Here is a 19,660-nt window from a genome sequence, read left to right as displayed (position 1 = left end):
ATTTACCATTACTTGTATCATATGAGTTATTTGTATGTGTGTATGTCTCTCTTAGATGATGAGTTCTTGGATAAAAGAAACACTGCCCTATTTATTACCATACCTTCCTAATAGCATCTTAGGTAGTTAAGTACTTGCAGAATATGAATGAGACTAAAATAGATATCTGAAACTAACAGGAGCCATAATTCAAACATTCCCAGTGTACCTTGTCTGTGAACTCAACAGATCTACATTTTATCAGGGAGCAGAAAGTCCTGATCAACAGAAGAAAAACCAGGATTCACTGCAATTCAGTACACATGAAATAAGTCTCAGTATATATGAACAAATGAAGACTCCACAGAAATTACACGGATTGTTTACAGCATAGTATCTAGGTTCAAATCCTAGCTCTGCTACTTTACTAATGATATGAAGATGGGCAAATTATTTAACTCCCCTTTACCTGTTTTTATAAAATAGGGACAGTAATTTTATCTAACCTATAGGATTGTTGGAAGAATAAATGAATTAACTATATAAAGCACTTAAAACAGTGCCTGGTACATAGTAAGAATTATATAAACATTAACTATGACAATGATGATGATGATAATAAATTCTATTTCTCTTGCTTATCCACTTGTACAATAAGTACATAGAATGATTTGGAAAGAGTATGCTGCTTTTAGTGTAATTGTTAATTATTTAGTTAGGATATAGTATTTTCTGCTTTGTAGTTTTTTGGGGCTGTGTTGGGTCTTCATTGCTGCGCGCGGGCTTTCTCTAGTTGCGGCGAGTGGGGGCTATTCTTCCTTGTGGTGTGAGGGCTTCTCACTGCTGTGGCTTCTCTTGCTGCAGAGCACAGGCTCCAGGCGCGTGGGCTTCAGTAGTTGCAACATGCGGGCTCAGAAGTCGTGGCTTGCGGACTCTAGAGCGCAGGCTGAGTAGTTGTGGCGCACGGGCTTAGTTGCTCTGCAGCATATGGGATCTTCCCAGACCAGGGCTCGAACCCATGTCCCCTGCACTGGCAGGTGGATTCTTAACCACCACGCCACCAGGGAAGCCCCCCTGCTTTGTAGATTTACTAAACACCACAATTTAGGATCAAGATGTTTCTCACAAATTATATAATTTTTTCAAAGTCCTCAAACCTCTTCTGAGTCTCCTCCCCTTCATTGCTCTAGCAGCGTCAACAAAGGGTAACAAGTAGACACACAATGACAATTCTCTTGGCTCCTAATACTTAAAAAGACTAATCTACAGTAAGAAACTTCACATCTGGAACAATGGTAATATAAAGCAAACAACAGTAAGTGCCACAGTCGTCAGAGCTCAAGTTTTTTTTTTTTTTTTGCCGTACGCGGGCCGCTCACTGTTGTGGCCTCTCCCGTTGCGGAGCACAGGCTCTGGACGCGCAGGCTCAGCGGCCATGGCTCACGGGCCCAGCCCCTCCACGGCCTGTGGGATCTTCCCGGACCAGGGCACGAACCTGTGTCCCCTGCATCGGCAGGCGGACTCTCAACCACTGTGCCACCAGGGAAGCCCAGAGCTCAAGTTTAATAGCATGCTTCACTATCCCTTTTGGTATCGGTTGCTCTGCTGTGGTCAGGTACTATTTATTCTGACATTACTGTGGAATACATCTTACCAATGAAATGTCAATTCTTGGATTTCAAATATCTAAGTAAGTTTTATACATTAAGTTATTCAAGAAATCTTCATTTTAAATCCCAGTCTGTGATTCTGACAAAACACTATATAAAAATTTTAAAAATTCAAACTTAAAAAAGTTTTTTTTGTAGGACCAAAAGGGGATATTCTACTAATTGTGCATTGCCACAATTTGCTGAAGAGAGACAGTGAGAGCTAAGACCTATGACTATAACACGTAGAAAACTGAAAGTAATCATAATAAAACTGGGGAAATTCAAATCAGAAAGAGTCTCTATTTTAGTTACTATACTTTATTAAAAACATATATTCAACTAAATAGGCAAGAAGTTCATGAATTCTAAAAATTTAAGCTTGCTTTACATACATGGGCTTTGTTTAAAAAACAAAACAAAAAACCCCCATTTTTTCCCTAAAGTCTCATCTCTTAATGATTCAACTCTTGGAAAAAAGAACAGGAAGAGGACATGTGCTGCAATTTTATATTTTAAAATAAATTAGCAAGATGGCTTCATGCCAAAGAGGAGCACTATAAAACCTAAAAAGACAAAGTAGAAAACAGTTCTACCAATTTGTACAATCAGGAAAAAATTCAATTCGGAAAGTCAAACCAAAACTTTAAAGGCAGGCTTAAGATTAAGCTGAAGCACAGTTAGTCCTGCCAAAAACTTTTGAACCAGACAAGGGGTAAAAATGAACATTTCCATAATACTTACAGCAAGCTGCTTGGGTAGGTTTTCTGCAATACGGCTTAATAATGTCTTCGAAGGTTTCTCTGAGCACAGCAAAACAAGGTTGACATTTCTATCTCCTCGGAGAAGTAATCCTTTTGCCAATACTCCCACTCGCAAAACTCCTTTTAAAGCTCTGCAGTGAAATCAAGTTATATTATGACATTTCCCTTCTCAACCAGAACCACGATAATCTCTCAACACACAATAGTAAGTGAAATAACTTTTACACCGTTAAAATTCTCAATCAACTACAGTATAAAAACATTCAATATTTTTAGAAGTATCCTTCACTTAGATAAGAAATATGGATAAATTAATAAATCAAGAGATAAGTTCTCACAAGGACAACTGCAACGCGAAGGCCATTTAACACTTTTCTGCGTCTCACTTTACAAATTAGAACAAAAGTCATGTTCAATATATACAAAGATATTTCCAAATGATTAAGGGGAAAATGAAAAGTTATAGATCATAATGCAAACTTGATATGAAAGATGTTGCTAAAGCTTGAGCTTATTCACTTATGGGTCAATGTGTTAAGGAAAAATAAGCTGCTAAAACAAAGAGTAAACAGATGCAACAGATAAATAAAAACTGAAGAGCAGCTAAATGCAATTGAAAACTATAAAGGCTGCTTTGAAAACAGACTTGAAATAGTTTTATATGAATTTAAATAAAATGAGTAAAATTACAAGGTTGGAGACTGTATGAAATTCTGTTATTTTTCATTTCAGCAAAAAACAGCTGAATACATTAAATATCTAACACAAGCATAACACATGTAGACTGACAACAGAGAATTTTCAGTCTTTGTAACTTTTATTTCAAGTATAAGAAGTCCACATAAGGGAAACCAAAATTAAACAAAAGTAAAAAACTCTGAAAACACACCTGTCTTTACCTCCCTCTTTCTTATCATCTCCCTCTTTGCTCTTGCTCTTCTCATGCTCAGACAAGCTGTCTGAAACAAGTTTTAAAGCACGTTCAGTGATAGAAACAATTTTCTGAACTGCCTGTAATTCCTCTTCAGTTGGATAAATGGTTGCATGTTTTGTCATTACATAACGATCATCAGATGAGTCAGGACGACGTAAGGGCTGGAGAAGACAAAAAAGATAACTTCATTAAAAAAAAATGCTTCCCAAGCAAAAGTAAATTATTATTTTTCAACTATACATGTTTGTGACATCTTTTCAATAAAAAAGTCAATTATGCAAAATGTCCATTTAAAGCCATCTTCTCCCTTCTTTCCACCTCAGTAAAAACAAACATGTAAACTATGGAAAGTTACACTATCAAGAATGAGTATGCATCTATGTATATATGCATGCTTTGCCTCAAAACAAGTAAAATTATAATACACACCATCTAAGGTTATAAAAATACTTTCTACTCAACTTTAACAACCAGCGATTCTGAAATGTTTTGCTTTTAATAAAACAAGTTTCACAAATACTTATTCTATGGAAAGACAAATGAGAAAGAATAGTTTAAGAGCAGGAATTTGTTGCTGTTTCCTTCTAAGTGCCCTCTAGAAAACAGAACAAAGAATAAAAACATCTTGTTTTCTGCAGTCTGAACTTATATGAAATATTCCTCATAACCCAGGTATGTCTTCTTTTTTTTTGCGGTACGTGGGCCTCTCACTGTTGTGGCCTCTCCCATTGCGGAGCACAGGCTCCGGACACGCAGGCTCAGCGGCCATGGCTCATGGGCCCAGCCGCTCCGCGGCATGTGGGATCTTCCTGGACCGGGGCACGAACCCGTGTCCCCTGCATCGGCAGGCGGACTCTCAACCACTGCGCCACCAAGGAAGCCCAGTATGTCTTCTTTTATCTAGCTTCCACAGAACACAAACTCTCAAGATGCAGCTCTTGCCTACAGTTCTCCTAATACATCCACTGTGTGCTCATCTTGGACCATTTACTTACCCCTTGTCCTGCACTTAATTTAGAAGTAGTGGTAGGTTTTTTTTCATAATTTGAAAAAGGAAAAAAGACTCTAAACCACTGGTAACGGGAAGATAAGAATAATTCTGAAAGCAAAGCAACTGCCTTCAAAATTAGTTGTTCTTGACAATCTAAAGAACAAAGGCAAGAAAATCTCTTATGTGAAAGAAGAGTTGGCAAAAGAAGCTCTGCTCCCTTAACTCATAGTGAAAGTAAGAAAGATGCATGGAAATTCTATGAAGTCCTCATAAATAAGGACACAAGTTGAGAACCTGTAATAAAAGGAGGGAAAATTCTAAATCAGATGAAAAACTTATATTGGGACTTGGATATTATTAGGTCTAAAAATTAGCTCCCCAAACTGTTATCTTCCAATGCTGAGCCAGTCTTACACTTTCACCCCATATGTAAACAAAGTGGACACTCACTGCAGGCCCCTGTGGCTGAGGAGGCATGCCTGGTCGGACTCCCAGGAGGCCTAGTGGACCTGGGGGACCATGAGGATAGCCTCCGTCAGGCATTCGGCGGCGATCATCCCAATGATGCTGTTCTTCCTCCATTCTTCTCCAGTACATGTCCTCTTCATAACGTCTGAAACATAGAGAATGATACTATAAGTCTATAAGAAAAATACAACCCAAGAATTTAAATCAATAATGATATAAAAAGCAATTTAAAAAATAGCCCAAATCAGTCTAGCTTACATCTCTTTTCTCCTACTGTATCTGATTACCTTTATTTGCTTTAGCAGTAAATGGAAGTGAATCCCAGTGAAAAGAGAATAAGTAAACAAAAATAAAAGCAAAACAAAATTTCACAGCCTGAAGACAGGGTTGAAAGAACAAGCACCAGAAACCTCAGAGTTCCTTCTAACCTCTCCCTCTTTACAGGAGACTGTAAACTTAAATGCCTACCTAATGTGACCAGACCAACAATGTGTGTGAGTGAAAGACTCAAAGCATACATTCAGAAATTTTCTTCATGTCTCCAAAGAAATGTGCTCTCTCCTATTTTTTTCTAAGAGAGAACTTCTGAAGACTACCTTTAATTTCCTCAACTGATACAGGCAGAGAGACAAAGACACTTCTCTATAATGAGGAAAAACAACTGAGATAAATGGCAACTCACACCGTGTTTCACTTTTGGGGACATGTTAAGGGTGACAGGAACTATGGTAAAGAAGAAAGCACATGCTCTGAGCCACAGCACAGCTATTAATTATTGCCATAAGGGAATACAGATGGTAATACATGGTAAGTGTTGGTTCATGTTGGTATCCAAAAAATACCATGTGTACCAAATGAAACACCCACAGACTGAACTTGGACTGTGGGCAGCTAGTGTGTAGCCTGTGTGTAGCCTCTGTTTTAATAGTCAACATTTTCAGAATCTAATTTCTTTTTTACCATGTCACTCTCTCCTTCTCAGTTCTATCTTCGCTTTCAGCTTCAAACTAGGATACCAATAACTCCCAAGGTAGGCCTGTCTTTATAGCAAAGTTTTGTAACAACTAAGTTTTTACCAGACAAATTTGTTTAACACAAAACATAAGAAAGAAGTATGTTTCTCAAGTAGCACTGTAGAAACCACCAATTTCTTCAGTCAGGAATAAGCAGTGCTTTTTAGGTCATCCCACTAAGGACAGGAAGAACCATACTTCTATGTTATTTAGGTCTTGAGCTTGAAGGCTCTGGAAAACCATGTTCATTCCAGTACTGAATACTTTGTTATTACTAAAGCTGTTTATGTTAAATAAGGGCAGGGACCTTTATCCATTGTTTACCAATTCGTACTTGGTGTCTAACACACTACGTGCTACTTCCTGGCAAACTGTAAGTGCTTAATAAATATCTGATATAACAATAAAAGAGGAAGTAACTGTGTAATCTAGGTATAGAGAAAAATTTCCAGTGTATTACAAAGGCAGAAACTTCATAAAGAATAAGAAAAATAGATTTAGATACCTAAATAAAAATCGATACATACATAACAACAAAGATTATTTAAAGGTAACATGTTAATAATGTGTTAATAGCTATAAGAAGTATCTGTACAAATCAACAACAGGTAAGTTAAACGAATAAACAGGCAATTCACCACAGAAGAAATGTAAGTGGTTAAGCATGAAATAAAAATTTAATTTGCCTGCAATACAAACAATTCAAGTTGAAACAAAACTGTCTTTCATGTTTCACTCTCTCATTGGCAGAGATTTTAGTAAGTTATAGAAGCAGTTCTCAAAGTGTGGTCCAGGGACCCTAGGTGGTTCCTGAGACACCTTCAGGGGGATCCATGACATCAAAATTACTTTCATAATAATAACAAGACATTTGCCTTCTCCATTCTCATTCTCTTATGAGTGTACACTGGAGTTATCCAGAGGCAAAATGTGTTATCACAACCTGTTGAGCAGAGAAGTAGATAGAAAAATCAGGCTACCTTAAGCTAGACATTAAAGAGATTTGAAAAAATATAAAAGAATGTCATTCTCATTATTCTGGGGGAGAAATATAGTTATTTTATAGTTAGCATATTATATTTATCCACATTAATAAATATGGTTGATCTAATACTATAATTATCAATATTTAACTACATTTTAACAAACATAAAGTCATTTAAAAATTAATTCATAAATATTTAAACTTCTCAGTTTTCATTTCTAATACAGTAAATGTTGACAGCTATAACCCATATACACAAAAGCTCTTTGGAGTTTTGTAATTATTGAGTATAAAAGGTCCTGAGACCAAAAAGTTTGAGAACCAGTTAAACTATCCAGTACAGGCAAAATGTATGGGTATCTGCCAAACATTTTCGTTTCTGAGATTTTATTATTAGCAACTAATCATGATTTATGCAATAATATAGCCTCAAGGATGGTCAATGTAATAATTATAATAGGGAAATACTGTAAAAAACCTAAATATCTAACAATATGTAATTGGTTATACGGAAAATTTTACATCTGCACAAGAGAATACTATGTAGCCATGGAAAATAAGATAAAATAATTCTAGCTTACTTTTTAAAAGAGTTGGTATGTAAATGAAAAAAGTAGGTTATAAAATACACATATATTACACTTGTTTATATTTATCTTAATTATATTTTAAAACTTGTACACAAATCCTCATAGCAGTAGTATTCATGATAGCCCAAAAGTGGAGATGACACAAATGTCCATCAACTGATGAATAAACAAAATATGATACATACACATAATGGAATATTATTCACCTATAAAAAAGAAGTGCTGATACATGCTATAACATGCATGAACCTTGAAAACGTTATGCTAAGTGAAAGTAGCCAGACACAAAAGACAACATATTTTGTGATTCCATTTATATGAAATCTCCAGAATAGGTGAATCTATTGAGACAAAGTTTATTAGTGGTTGCCTAGGGGGTAGAGGGAGGAGTTGTGGGGGGGAATAAGGATTGACTGCTAATGGGTTTGTGGTTTCTCTTGCAGGTCATGAAAATGTTCTAAAATTGATTGTGGTAATGACTGCACAACTCTGCAAATATAATAAAAACCAGTTAATTGTTACCATTTAAAGATATGCCAATTACATCAGTAAAACGAAACATTTACATATCTCTTGAACATGTTTCTCATTTCTCCTTCCCTGGAGCCTCTAAAGTTTTTATAATAGATGTTTCCTGAGATACAAAAACAAAAACACCCCAAAACGCACACGTTATTAATGTCTAGAAGCTACTAAATCTGATATTCTGGATATTTTTATCATGTAACCAAATGTTCTATTTTGCTTGTTTTAAACTGAGGCACTTATTTATAGTATTAAACTATTTATGTATTTAAATATATATAAGATACCATTCCAACTTAATTCCTAATACCAAGGACACAGTCAAATATTAGAATAGCCAATAACTTAGTTTTAATGCATTTCTCTCCTAGACCTAAGATCTTCCTGAGAAGTGAAAACTAAAAGTATATTAAATAGGGACATCCCTGGTGGTCCAGTAGTAAAGAATCCACCTTACAATGCAGGGTACGCAGGTTCGATCCTTGATCAGGGAACTACGATCCCACATGCTGCGGGGCAATTAAGCCTGCACACCACAACTACTGAGCTCACGCGCCTCAGCTACTGAGCTCGCGTGCCTCAACTAGAGAGCCTGCGTGCCGCAAACTACAGAGCCCACACATGCTCTGGAACCCGCGTGCCACAACTACAGAGCCCGTGTGCCCTGGAGCCTGTGTGTCACAACTAGAGAAGAGAAAACCCACATGCCACAACTAGAGAGAAGCCTGTGTGCCACAACGAAGATCCCGCGTGCCACAACGAAGATCCTGCACGCCTCAATGAAGATCCTGTGTGCCACAACTAAGACCTGACAAAGCCAAAAATAAATAAATAAATAAAATAATAAATAAATCTAAAAAAAGTATATTAAATAAATCTGGATTGCTCTGAATGGATGTCACATACTCAGAATAGCTACGTTTTTTAGAAAGGCTAAACCACTTATCGTGCTATTAAAGATACTAACCTCATTTCCATTCTCCAGCGTTCCTCTTCTTCTCTTCTTCGCCAATACTCCTCTTTCTGCATTTGCTTCCTCATTTTCTCTTCTTGAATCTTTCTTGCTCGAATACTGGGTTTTACTTCTACTTGCAGATCTGGATTTACTTTTTTCTGTTAATACAGACAAGATATTTGAAAAACCAGCAACCCCTCCAACAACCTACTACACGTATCTTTAAATCATACAATCCCACATATTCTTTCATCGTAGGGGCTTTTATTTGCAAATTTCCTATTTTAAGAGTAAATGCAGTAAAATAAGTTGAATCAGAGGAAAAATTCAGAATACATTCATAAACATTCTTCTTTCCTTCCCACTCCCAAAATTCTTAGTTGTTAAAGTTTAAAGTTATACATTTAGTATGTAAAACGTACATAACTTAGTGCTAACCAATAAAAGAAATCCTTAGAAGACTGATAGATATTAATTTTCCTTTGTTTGTAAGTAAATGATTCTAGATACCTGAGTGTGGGGTCAAGAAGTTTCTTTTCATATAAATGTATTGCCCTTTAACAGACTATTATTTTAACTTTCACTTCTGTGTTTAGAAAACATGAATCTAGTGCATTAGCCCAACCTAATTAAAAACTTTGAATACACTATTTAGATTTAACTTATCACTTGAAGTGTTTTCAATGAAGAATTCCTCATCTCATAATTCATTTTAGTGGGGATTCTGCCAAGATAAAGGAAAAGAATGGAGACCTGACACTTCTTTCAAACACTTCCTGTGATGCAATTGTCTTTACATGATTACTTGATCCAAATAATGTTATAGCTTTATTTTGCCACTACAAGTAATGAAATATGATATCATTTTTTCCTAAGTATAACAAACTAGTCAATAAAGACTAAACATCTGACTCTATGTGAGACATTACATGCCAATTCTGGAGTGGGAGTTCATGACTTAGTTATATTTAGAGGCCTTGTTTTTGAATCTAGAATATTCCAAGACATATAAAAAGGGAAAACAGCTGAAATTTTACTCACTTTATATTGAAGTCTGTGTCTTCGCCCTTTTAAGTGCATCTCCTTAGCATTGGGATCATTAAAGCTGCACTCGCACAATTTGCAATGGAATCGAATTACTTTTCCTTCATCATTTCGTACCTTGATGTGGAAAAAAAAAAATTCAAGAATCACAACAGGAATGTTACAGTTGAAGATTTCAATTATAAACCCTCATGGGTTGTAAATAACTTTTAGAATTTGAAGTGAGAAAAAAACAGGGCTATGTCTATACTTTTTAAAAAGGATAATCTACAGAAATGAACTAAAGGTTAGAATTTTTAACTGTAGCATGCAAGACGTGTTAGCATGTATTTGGCTCTTGTAATTAACTTTTAATACTTGTGTCTATATATAAACATTTAGATTTAAATGCAATTAGATACCTTAAATTCTATAATAAATATTTACTCAATACTTGCTACTGGCCAGGTACTGTTCTTGGAAATGGAGATAAAGATGATGAAAGGCATTATTCACATTTATTTCTATAAAGCCCAAGACTTTATACATGTAACTTTATAGAAAACCAGTATCAATTTTTTTCTAACTGCACAACCAGTTAGGAAGACAAGTAGGCTAGAATGTTATTAAGAAGTCTACAGTGAATTCTAAGTTCAAACGGTGCAAGTTTTAAAAATTGGTTCTGAACCCAATTCTCTGAAGTTTAAGATTATTTTACCCAACATCACTGGCAATTAAGGTGTTCTGGCTGTACATTTTTTTTTTTTTTTTTAGACAACCAAGTCTTACTCTTTTAAGAGCTATAACTTTAATTAGTTAATTTATTTTTAAAGAAGTTTATTAACCTTTAAATGTCCTTTTTTTTTGGCTGCGCTATGCACGGCATTGTGGAATCTTAGTTCCCCAACCAGGGATCAAACCCATGCCTTCAGCAGGGGAAGCATGAAGCCTCCATCACTGGACCACCAGGGAATTCCCAAGAGGTATAACTTTAAATTAAAATTGTATATGAACTACTTTCAAACTGCATAGCCCAATTTTCCACCCTGTAAACAAAGAACTCAATATGTAATTTTTCTTGATGCGGAAAAGGATGAAGGAACAAATAAATACTTGCTAAAAATCTACTGTAGGCTAGGCACTGTGCTAGGTACTTTATTTCATCTAAGCTTCGTAACTTTGCTAGGAGATAACCAAATTTTATAGATGTAGACACTGAAGCTCAGAGAACTTGTTCTCTACAATTGTTCTACAATACAGCAAAAGTAAAGAGTAGGGCTACAACTCTGTATGTTAGTCTTTCTGCTAACAGCAAATATTTATCAAGCCCCTCTGACGTTCCCTCATCCTCCATTTATTGAGTTACTTAGTCTGTAAAACAGGAATAGTTTTCTAATCAGCTTGGGAAATCAAATAAACAGTATCTGTTAAATCAGCAACCTTAATTTTACACATGAAACTGACTGTTCGGAAGGAAATATTTGCTGTCTTTGTCATTTCTGCTGCTCACAATTTTTATTACTTTTTCTGTTCAGAAGAACAGTAGAAGGGTTATATTAAAAGAATGCCTGCCAAATAGATGGAAAGTTACTTCACACCACAGTGATGGCTGTCAGCAGGGAAAGAGAAAAGTTAACAAAAAAATTGTGATGTCACTTAGGCAAGCTTAAAAAAAAACCTTCAACGAAGATGCCTTTGATATTCCTTTTTAAATAATCTAAACCTAAAATATAATTCAATATAATTATACATGTAAAGCATGCTTGTAACAAAGACACACGTCTTCCCTTTATCTGATCTCACAGCAGTAGTATTCTCAAATCAATACCTCCTCCACATAATCATGGCCCACCGGCTGCACATCACTCTGCAAAGCAGCAAGGGACGCAGGTGTGACTGGTTCTGACACTGTGTCTGGCTTTACTTCCGGGATCTGTACAGCAGTGACAGGAGTGCTTTTAGCACATTCGGTTCCTTTTAAGTCTTCTGTTTTATTTCCTGTTGATTGCAGCTTATTACCACCTAGAAGAGCATAAAAGAATTATAGTGATTTAAATTTTCTTTTTGTATAATGTATGGCTTGATACAACAAGAACTTTAGATAAAGTTCTGATCTTTTCTACCAATTGTCAAACTCCTGCCTGACACAGAGCAGGTCAGAAGTTTCAAAAGCCACGTAAACCACTTGGCTTTTTTATCTTATTAATTAAATACATGTCTGAATTTTCTTTCCCCTTCTCTACGTCCCAATATCCAGTGGTGCTCTCTGTCCCCACCATGGCTCTTATGGGATGGAACGGGGCACTGTCCTAAGTTCTAGTAATATAATAAGAATAAGACAGTGTGGCTGTCTTTGAGGTGCCAACAATTTAAGGGAATACATAAGTCATTAGAGTACAATGTGGCAAGTGCTGTTATAAGTATTAATAGTATTGTGGGAATGTAAAGGAAAGGAGCCACAACCCTTTAAACTGACCCAGTTAAGAATGGCTTTACCAAGGGTGTGACACTTGAGCTGGGCTTTGAAAGAAGAGCAATGAGTATGAACTGTCAGGCAGAAAAAAAGAGAATGATGTCTAAACAGAAACAGTGGTATGTACAAGAAAAGCACAAAAACATGGCATTAAAAAGACTATGGGGCTTCCCTGGTGGCGCAGTGGTTGAGAGTCCGCCTGCCAATGCAGGGGACGCGGGTTTGTGCCCCGGTCCGGGAAGATCCCACATGCCGCGGAGCGGCTGGGCCCGTGAGCCATGGCCGCTGAGCCTGTGCTCCGCAACGGGAGAGGCCACAACAGTGAGAGGCCCGCGTACCACAAAAATACCCAAAAAACCAAGGCAGTGGCTCTGAAGAGGAAACAACACTTTTTGGAGAAATACTGTAGTGACAGAAACAAAAGGACTAGATAAACGACTGGAAGAGGCAATAAATAAGAAGAAATGATGTCAGTGAAGTTCTCCATGTGAAAAAGCAGCAGTTTTATGAGATTATTTCATGGTACTCTTGTGATGAGATAAAAAGTTAGAATGAGACACTAGTAGGCATCAACAGAACCATACAGATAGTGACCAGTAAATACCTAAAATACGGCTCTAGAACTCAGGTGGGGGTTTTGAATTGGCCCAACTGATTTTAACTCACTGCATACACAGTGGAATAGATGAGACCACTCATGAATACTAGGTAAGTGAGATGAGGGCCAAAATCAGAATCTTAGGAACACCACCAGTTAATGAACATGAAGGCAGGAGAACCAATAAAGATACCCGAGGAAGAGGTGAGTGGACATGGAATAGAGACAGAGACATATCTTAAGCTTTAAGGTATAGCAGTCAACTGTGTCAAATGTTAGAGAGGTCAAAAGCATGAAACAGAAAACTGGCCACTCAATCGATCAGGCAAGTAGGTCTTTGGTGACTCCTGAAAGCAGTTTCAGAAAAGCACAGAGTCGAAACACTGTAAGAGACTGAGGACTGGATAGTAAGTAGAGAAAATAAGAATTAGGTTAGCAGCCTGAGAAATGGGAAAATATATACATATATTTTTTTAAGATTATGAAAGACACAGGTATACCTGCTGGCTGAAGAAAAGGGAACTGAAAAAATTTCAAGAAAAAAATACAGATATATGATTGAATAAGGTCCCAGGAAAGGAGAAGACTGATACAACAGCAAAAGTAGAAGGGTTAGTCCTGGAATGGAAGAGAAACATCACTTTAACAGAGTTAGAAGGAACACAGAGAATCTTCAGTACTTGCCAACAAAGTTTATTTTGGGTGTAGATGTTTTCTTGGCAGCCATATTTGCAGGCACTGCTGATACTTTAGCGTTGGCTGTGCTATTAAGAGACGAGTTTCCTGTAGTTGTAAGACCTTTCACTGAAGAAGTTGCAATTGATGAAGTATTCACAGTACAATTGCTTGCTGCAATGCTTGAAGGAGAGGCAGTTGGTTTTGAAGCAGACACGGCTGTTGAAGAAGTAGCTTGGCTAACAACGTTTGGTTCTGTTGAAGGAATGGGTTTGCCAAGTTTTGTGTGTAATTTAACCACCTACAAAATAAAAGCATATTTATTTGTCAGGAAACTCAGAGAATGTAAAAGTTTTTAAAAAAGTTTGTCTAAAAGACACTATAAAATGAAAATCTTAACTATATTTTTCTTTTTTGTATTTTTTGTTATACATTTTTAGATAAAAACTTATTACTTTCAAAATAATCTCCGTGAAGCAGATATGGATACATATTCCATCTACCACCAGGTAAGGAAATGACTTGGCCACATGCTTACCAACCTAGTTGTAAGCATGACAAAAGGCAGAAAACAATCACATGACTCAATTTCCAGTTGGTGGAAAAAAACGATCTAGTTAAATTTAAAGAAGAAAGGTCTCCAGTCTTTCCTTCCTTAAGCAAAGAGTATTTGATGTCACCTTTATATACATGTAAGCAAGGTGTATAATGCACTCAAAGTTTTCAAATTTTGAAGCCACCTTTACTTTAAACCCCCCACTGAAAAAGGAGAAGAAAACAGAGTAAGACATAAGGGTGTGTGGGAAAAAAACACCTACTTTCTGATGCTTAGCACCACGAATGTGGGCAGCATACGCATCTGCTCCTGTACAAGACACATCACAGAGCTCACAACGTAGCTGATTTTGAGTCCCACGAGTGGAGTTGTTGCTGCTGCTGGTATTCTGTGAGGCTTTCAATGCAGCTTCTTTTTTTTTATGTTTCTGCCCTTCTAAATGTTCTTTGTAAGTCTGTTTCAAACAAAAAGAATAAATTTTGCTTCACTAATTGTCTATCTGCATCATTTGAAATTATTCAATTCTCAAATCTCTAATACTCATTAAAAAATCAGCGCTACACATTTTTTAAACGCAACTGAACAACAGCATGTGGTTTCCCTACATATATATCAGTGGTTCTCTGTACCTTGTTTTCCAAGAATACATTTACCTAACACTTTCTTTTATTTTTCAAACACAGAATGCATTTTCACATAGGATCTGTGTTAGAATCCATGCCACCCTAAACAAAAGCCTATTTAAAATATTTAACAGCCAAAATTTTATCTCTTTCGAAGGAAAAATAGTATTATTGTAATACTAGCCATCAAAATAGTGAAATTATACATTAAAAATTGTCTTCAGGGCTTCCCTGGTGGTGCAGTGGTTAAGAATCCACATGCTAATGCAGGGGACATGGGTTCGAGCCCTGGTCTGGGAAGATCCCACATGCTGCAGAGCAACTAAGCCCGTGCGCCACAACAACTGGGCCTGCGCTCTAGAGCCCACGAGCCACAACTACTGAGCCCGTGCGCCTAGAGCCTGTGCTCCGCAACAAGAGAAGCCACCGCAATGAGAAGCCCACGCACTGCAACCAAGAGTATCCCCTGCTCGCTACAACCAGAGAAAAGCCGGCACGCAGCAACAAAGACCCAATGCAGCCAAAAATAAAAAACAAAACAAAACAAAAAACCATTAAAAAAAAATCATCTTCAATGTAGATGACTGAAGAAGGTAGCTTTATTAAAATGAGAGGAGGTCAATAAGGACTGCTGGGTAGTTTGTTTTTTCTTGAGTGGGGCTAGATAGTTACTCTTTCCTGTATTATTTAAAAAATTGTTTTAATACAGACATATGATTAGCATAAAATTATATATACAGCATAGAATCTCAGAGCTTGATGAGACTTTGGAGATTAACTAAAACAACAATTTTCTAAATTTTAAACAAGAGAATCCTTCCTCAAAATGAAATCTTGTGCACAAGTAAGGAAAGTTACTGTTTTTGAAACAAAAGAGGAAGGCATAAGACCTAGCCATCTGATTCTCCTCTCACTATCTGCGGCAGTCTAAAGTGGCTCTGTGAAGCAGTCTGAACCTCAATTATTTAGGACAAGTCCTTATTACAGAACTGAGGAAACAAAAGCCCAAAGAAGTTAAGGTCTCCAAGTTGCCCAGGGCCACAAGTTAGTTGCAGAGAGGACTGGAACCATGGTCCCTTATATACCAACTTATTCTCCCTCCTTATGTCTACACTAGACTCTAACTCACTCTACCTCACCACCTCAATGGTATTTTTCTCTAAGGCTCGTTAATCCCTTATGGCACTGCCTCTGACTTGCAGAAGTACCCTTGGCCTGTTCTTGTGTAACCATCCAGCTCCCCCAGATCAATGGTCAGCCTTATATATATACTCATTCTAAATGCTGCAATTAACCTATCACGCTACAGCCATGGTCTATCCTTTTACATGGTACCACATATTCAACAAGTCTCTTATGGTTTGCATTTGCCACTCTTAGCATCATTACCTTTAAAACAGTCACTACTGAGTAAGATACACTCCTCAAATCCTAAAACCAACATTCTTGTTCCCGTTCAGGTTTAATCTTGGGTTGCTGCAAACATTCCCCACCTGTCTCCTCTCCCCCAACCAAGTAATCACAATGAACCTGTTTCCTATCATACTGAAAATAGGAAAAAAGAAGGTTTTATGTTACTAGCCACATATATTAAAATATTCCCTAATTTGGTGTAACTCAGCAAATGCTGGTAACTGAAAATACCCTACAAATTCTGTTTTGAAAAGTAGACAGAACTAATCTAGTAAATTAAAAAGAAGGTACACAGGTTGGGCAAGGGTGGGAGTGGATATAACTGGAAGAAACTACTAAAGAGTCAAAATCTGATCTTTTCAAATACTATGCCTTTTGTCCACCTTATCAAAGTTTTTATCAAAAGTTTATCAAAGTTTTATACGAAAACTAGATACCCTTAAATAAAGTATTAACAAATAAAGTTGGGAAGGGAGCTGAACTCACTAGATTTTATAAATAGACTCTTCCCTAAATCACTTATTTTAAGTTTACCAACAGGAAAAAACCCAAAAAACAAAAAACCCAACCACTGAAGACTCATGGTAAAGCATACAACATAAGTACCTGTGGTCCAGCACAGCTGATCTTACAAACATCACAATAGTGAATCTGGGGTGGTTTGGGAGGCTGTTTTGGTTTCAGTTGTTTATTTTGGAATGGTGCTTTTTTAGTGAAGGTGGTCCCTGTCCAAGCAGCTGTTGCAGCAGCTGCTGCCGCCGCCGCCGCCGCCTGCTTCTGTTGCTGCTGCTGTTGTTGGTAGTAGGAGGATGCAGCTGAATAGACGGCTGCTTCGTAACCTGAATAAGATGTACCTTACAGATAAAATCAAACAAAGGTTATATTACATAATTATAAAAGGCCAAGATAAATGCTGTGAATGTAAATCCAATAAATGCTGCTAATAAAGGTAGGTTTTCATGTGCCTATTTACAAAACCTGGGGAAAAAAAATCTCACTTATCTTCCTTTTAATGTAAGTCAACCAACATAGTATTTACACAATACGTGCCAGGTGTCATGGAGATATGAAGTAAGAATAAGACTTGGACACTGCTTTCAAGAAGGCTTATAGTTCCGTTGGAGGGAAGTGATAGGCTTGATAAACTTATGTGGTTATAGAACCTATTATTAGTATTTCCCCAAGCAGAATTCCTCTGAATAATTTGGGAAGTGCTGGATTTGAGGAAGAGTCTGAACTAGGATACTAGAAAGGAAAAAAGAAGAAAGTCATGAAAGTAAGATTTTACATGCTTGGTGGCTTAGAGGATAAAATATGTGAAAGAAGAGGAAAACACACAAAGATGACACCAAGATTGTGAATCCCAGGGACTGACTGATGGGTTGTGCAACCAATAAAAGCAAGGAGCTGATAGAAGCTGGTCTGGAGAGGCAAGGTGAATAAAGCTTAGCAGAAGTCCATAATATGGAGTTGGAGTTCAGATGAACATCTAGGACGACAAAGAAAAGATTTTGAAATAAAGAACCAAATACACTGGTTCTCATCTTCCAAAAGGTGAAAAAGCACTGAATTTTCTGGTTAAATGTATGGATTCTATCCATTTCCATTGTTCAAAGTCTCTGATGAGTAACACATTAGACTAGTTATTGATATAATATATACATGGTGTAATGTTATGATTATGTTATCACAAAACTGGAAAACTTACTGCTTCCTAAACTAAGATCTCTGGAAATTTGCTGGACTCCCTAATTACCATCCTTTCCCCTAAAGTGGAAATGAGTGGGCCAAGAGTTAAGGCTCAAGAGAGAGATTCCTAGTTGCCATGATGGCACAGGAGAACGACTTAAAGGAAAACTGAACTTTTTGGTATCTCAAATGCAGGCTGCTATACTGAGGAGTAAAGACTTATGACACATTGACTCCAATATATATTACACACACAGGGGAGAAAATAAGAATTGGAAAGGTGAAGGTTAAGATGCATGGGAAATCAGAATCATAGGAATCTGAAAGCGGACAGATTGAGAGAGAGAGAGAGAGAGAGAGAGAGAGAGAGAGAGAGAAAGTAGTTGGGCAACTTTTATGAAAAACCTTCATAGACTTTTATGTCAGGTTATTAAATTATATAAATGCTTACGAAGATATAAAGAAAGAAAATGTGGTAACGAAGAAAACACCTAAAAATGAAAGTAGAAAGAAGCAGGTAAACACATCAATAATAAGCATATGAACAGAGTTCTAAAAATTAGAAAACACTTGGTATAATTGGTTAAAAGAAAAATTCTATAAAAATCAATAAATTCTTTGTCAGTCCTACCAGTGGCCTCTATTACTGAAGTTTGTGATAAAAGAATATAATTAAGCTCACAGCCAAATACTTTCACATTTATAGTCGGAAACATGTACAGTTTAAATTTCGCTCTTTAAACACCACCATAAAATTGTCTGATTTTTAAAATAACAAAGCTACTTGTGGATTATTACTGGTTAGGACCATAATTTCTATATAAAATCTTTATTAATATAAAATTTCCAAATGACTAGTTGTGTGTAGGAACTGTAAACATGCCACTTAAAATATAACTTCAGGAATTATGTATCAAGAAAATAAAAAGGAGAATAAGGGCAGCAGCATCCTACAATGCTGGATGACCAGGACTTCTAGGGTTTTTTTTTGTTCCTTTGGCAGCACCTCACGGCTTGCGGGATCTTAGTTCCCCAACCAGGGATTGAACCCAGGCCTACAGCAGTGAGAGCGCTGAGTACTAACCATTGGAAACGCCAGGGAATTCCCTAGGTTTAAAATTGAGAATTCACAATATGGGAGGCAGTGTTCCAGACACAGTGAAGTCTCACAACAGAACTATAAGTTAGGTATTGCAGGTATTACTATACTTACTTTAGAGATGAAAAAACTGAGGCTAAGAGATCGTAAGGTCCTCTGTGTTATTTAAACAACAAAAATCACTAGGTTAAGCATAATATTTACAAAATAACCTCCTTCATTTGTACACATGTAGTCTAAAACTAATAAAAAGGTAAGCTTAATTATAGCTTACTACTTAGCTTTTTAAAAAAAAAAATCAAAGCATAAACTGAAAGGTAGGCTGAAGGTTCTGGAATTCTGCTAAGGAACACCTTTAAATCTCCTGTAACTACTAGGAAACAAACGTACATTTCTTATAAAGCACTATGGGAAAATAAATATAAGGATGTGTCTCTAAATTAAGTAAAAGCTCAATTTGGAAATGCTAAAACAGTTTCACTTAAAAAGCACCTTTATTATAAATACCTGTCAATTAGAAAGTTGCATAATTATAGCAGTTAAAATATAATTTTTAAAGGTATGGTATCAGAAACAAAAACTATCACTTCAACAGTAAATGCATCATACTACAAGTCATCATTTCGTAGGTACCAATACTCTAGAACTCATTTTTAAT

General features: G+C 36.6%; 1 protein-coding gene across 4 annotated transcripts in view; it reads right to left on the bottom strand.

Moving 5' to 3' along the window:
- The window catches only part of ZFR (zinc finger RNA binding protein), a 75,005-nt gene that overhangs the window by 28,737 nt on the left and 26,608 nt on the right, over positions 1–19,660 (bottom strand). For 3 of the 4 annotated variants that reach the window (XM_082836171.1, XM_082836174.1, XM_082836172.1), the window contains 9 exons: positions 16,821–17,068; positions 14,441–14,632; positions 13,632–13,923; positions 11,705–11,898; positions 9,895–10,014; positions 8,866–9,011; positions 4,768–4,930; positions 3,282–3,487; positions 2,373–2,523 (listed from right to left, as the gene is read on the bottom strand). In XM_082836171.1, coding sequence (XP_082692297.1) covers positions 2,373–2,523; positions 3,282–3,487; positions 4,768–4,930; positions 8,866–9,011; positions 9,895–10,014; positions 11,705–11,898; positions 13,632–13,923; positions 14,441–14,632; positions 16,821–17,068 — 1,712 coding nt within the window. The remainder of the gene's footprint in view (positions 1–2,372; positions 2,524–3,281; positions 3,488–4,767; positions 4,931–8,865; positions 9,012–9,894; positions 10,015–11,704; positions 11,899–13,631; positions 13,924–14,440; positions 14,633–16,820; positions 17,069–19,660) is intronic. The other variant, XM_082836173.1, reaches the window with a different exon arrangement.

This window comes from Leucopleurus acutus (genome assembly GCF_964270905.1).
Source record: "Leucopleurus acutus genome assembly, chromosome: 3".
Lineage (NCBI taxonomy): Eukaryota > Metazoa > Chordata > Mammalia > Artiodactyla > Delphinidae > Leucopleurus > Leucopleurus acutus.
The sequence above is the reverse complement of the archived record's forward strand: the minus strand, read 5'-3'. Positions and strand labels throughout refer to the sequence as shown.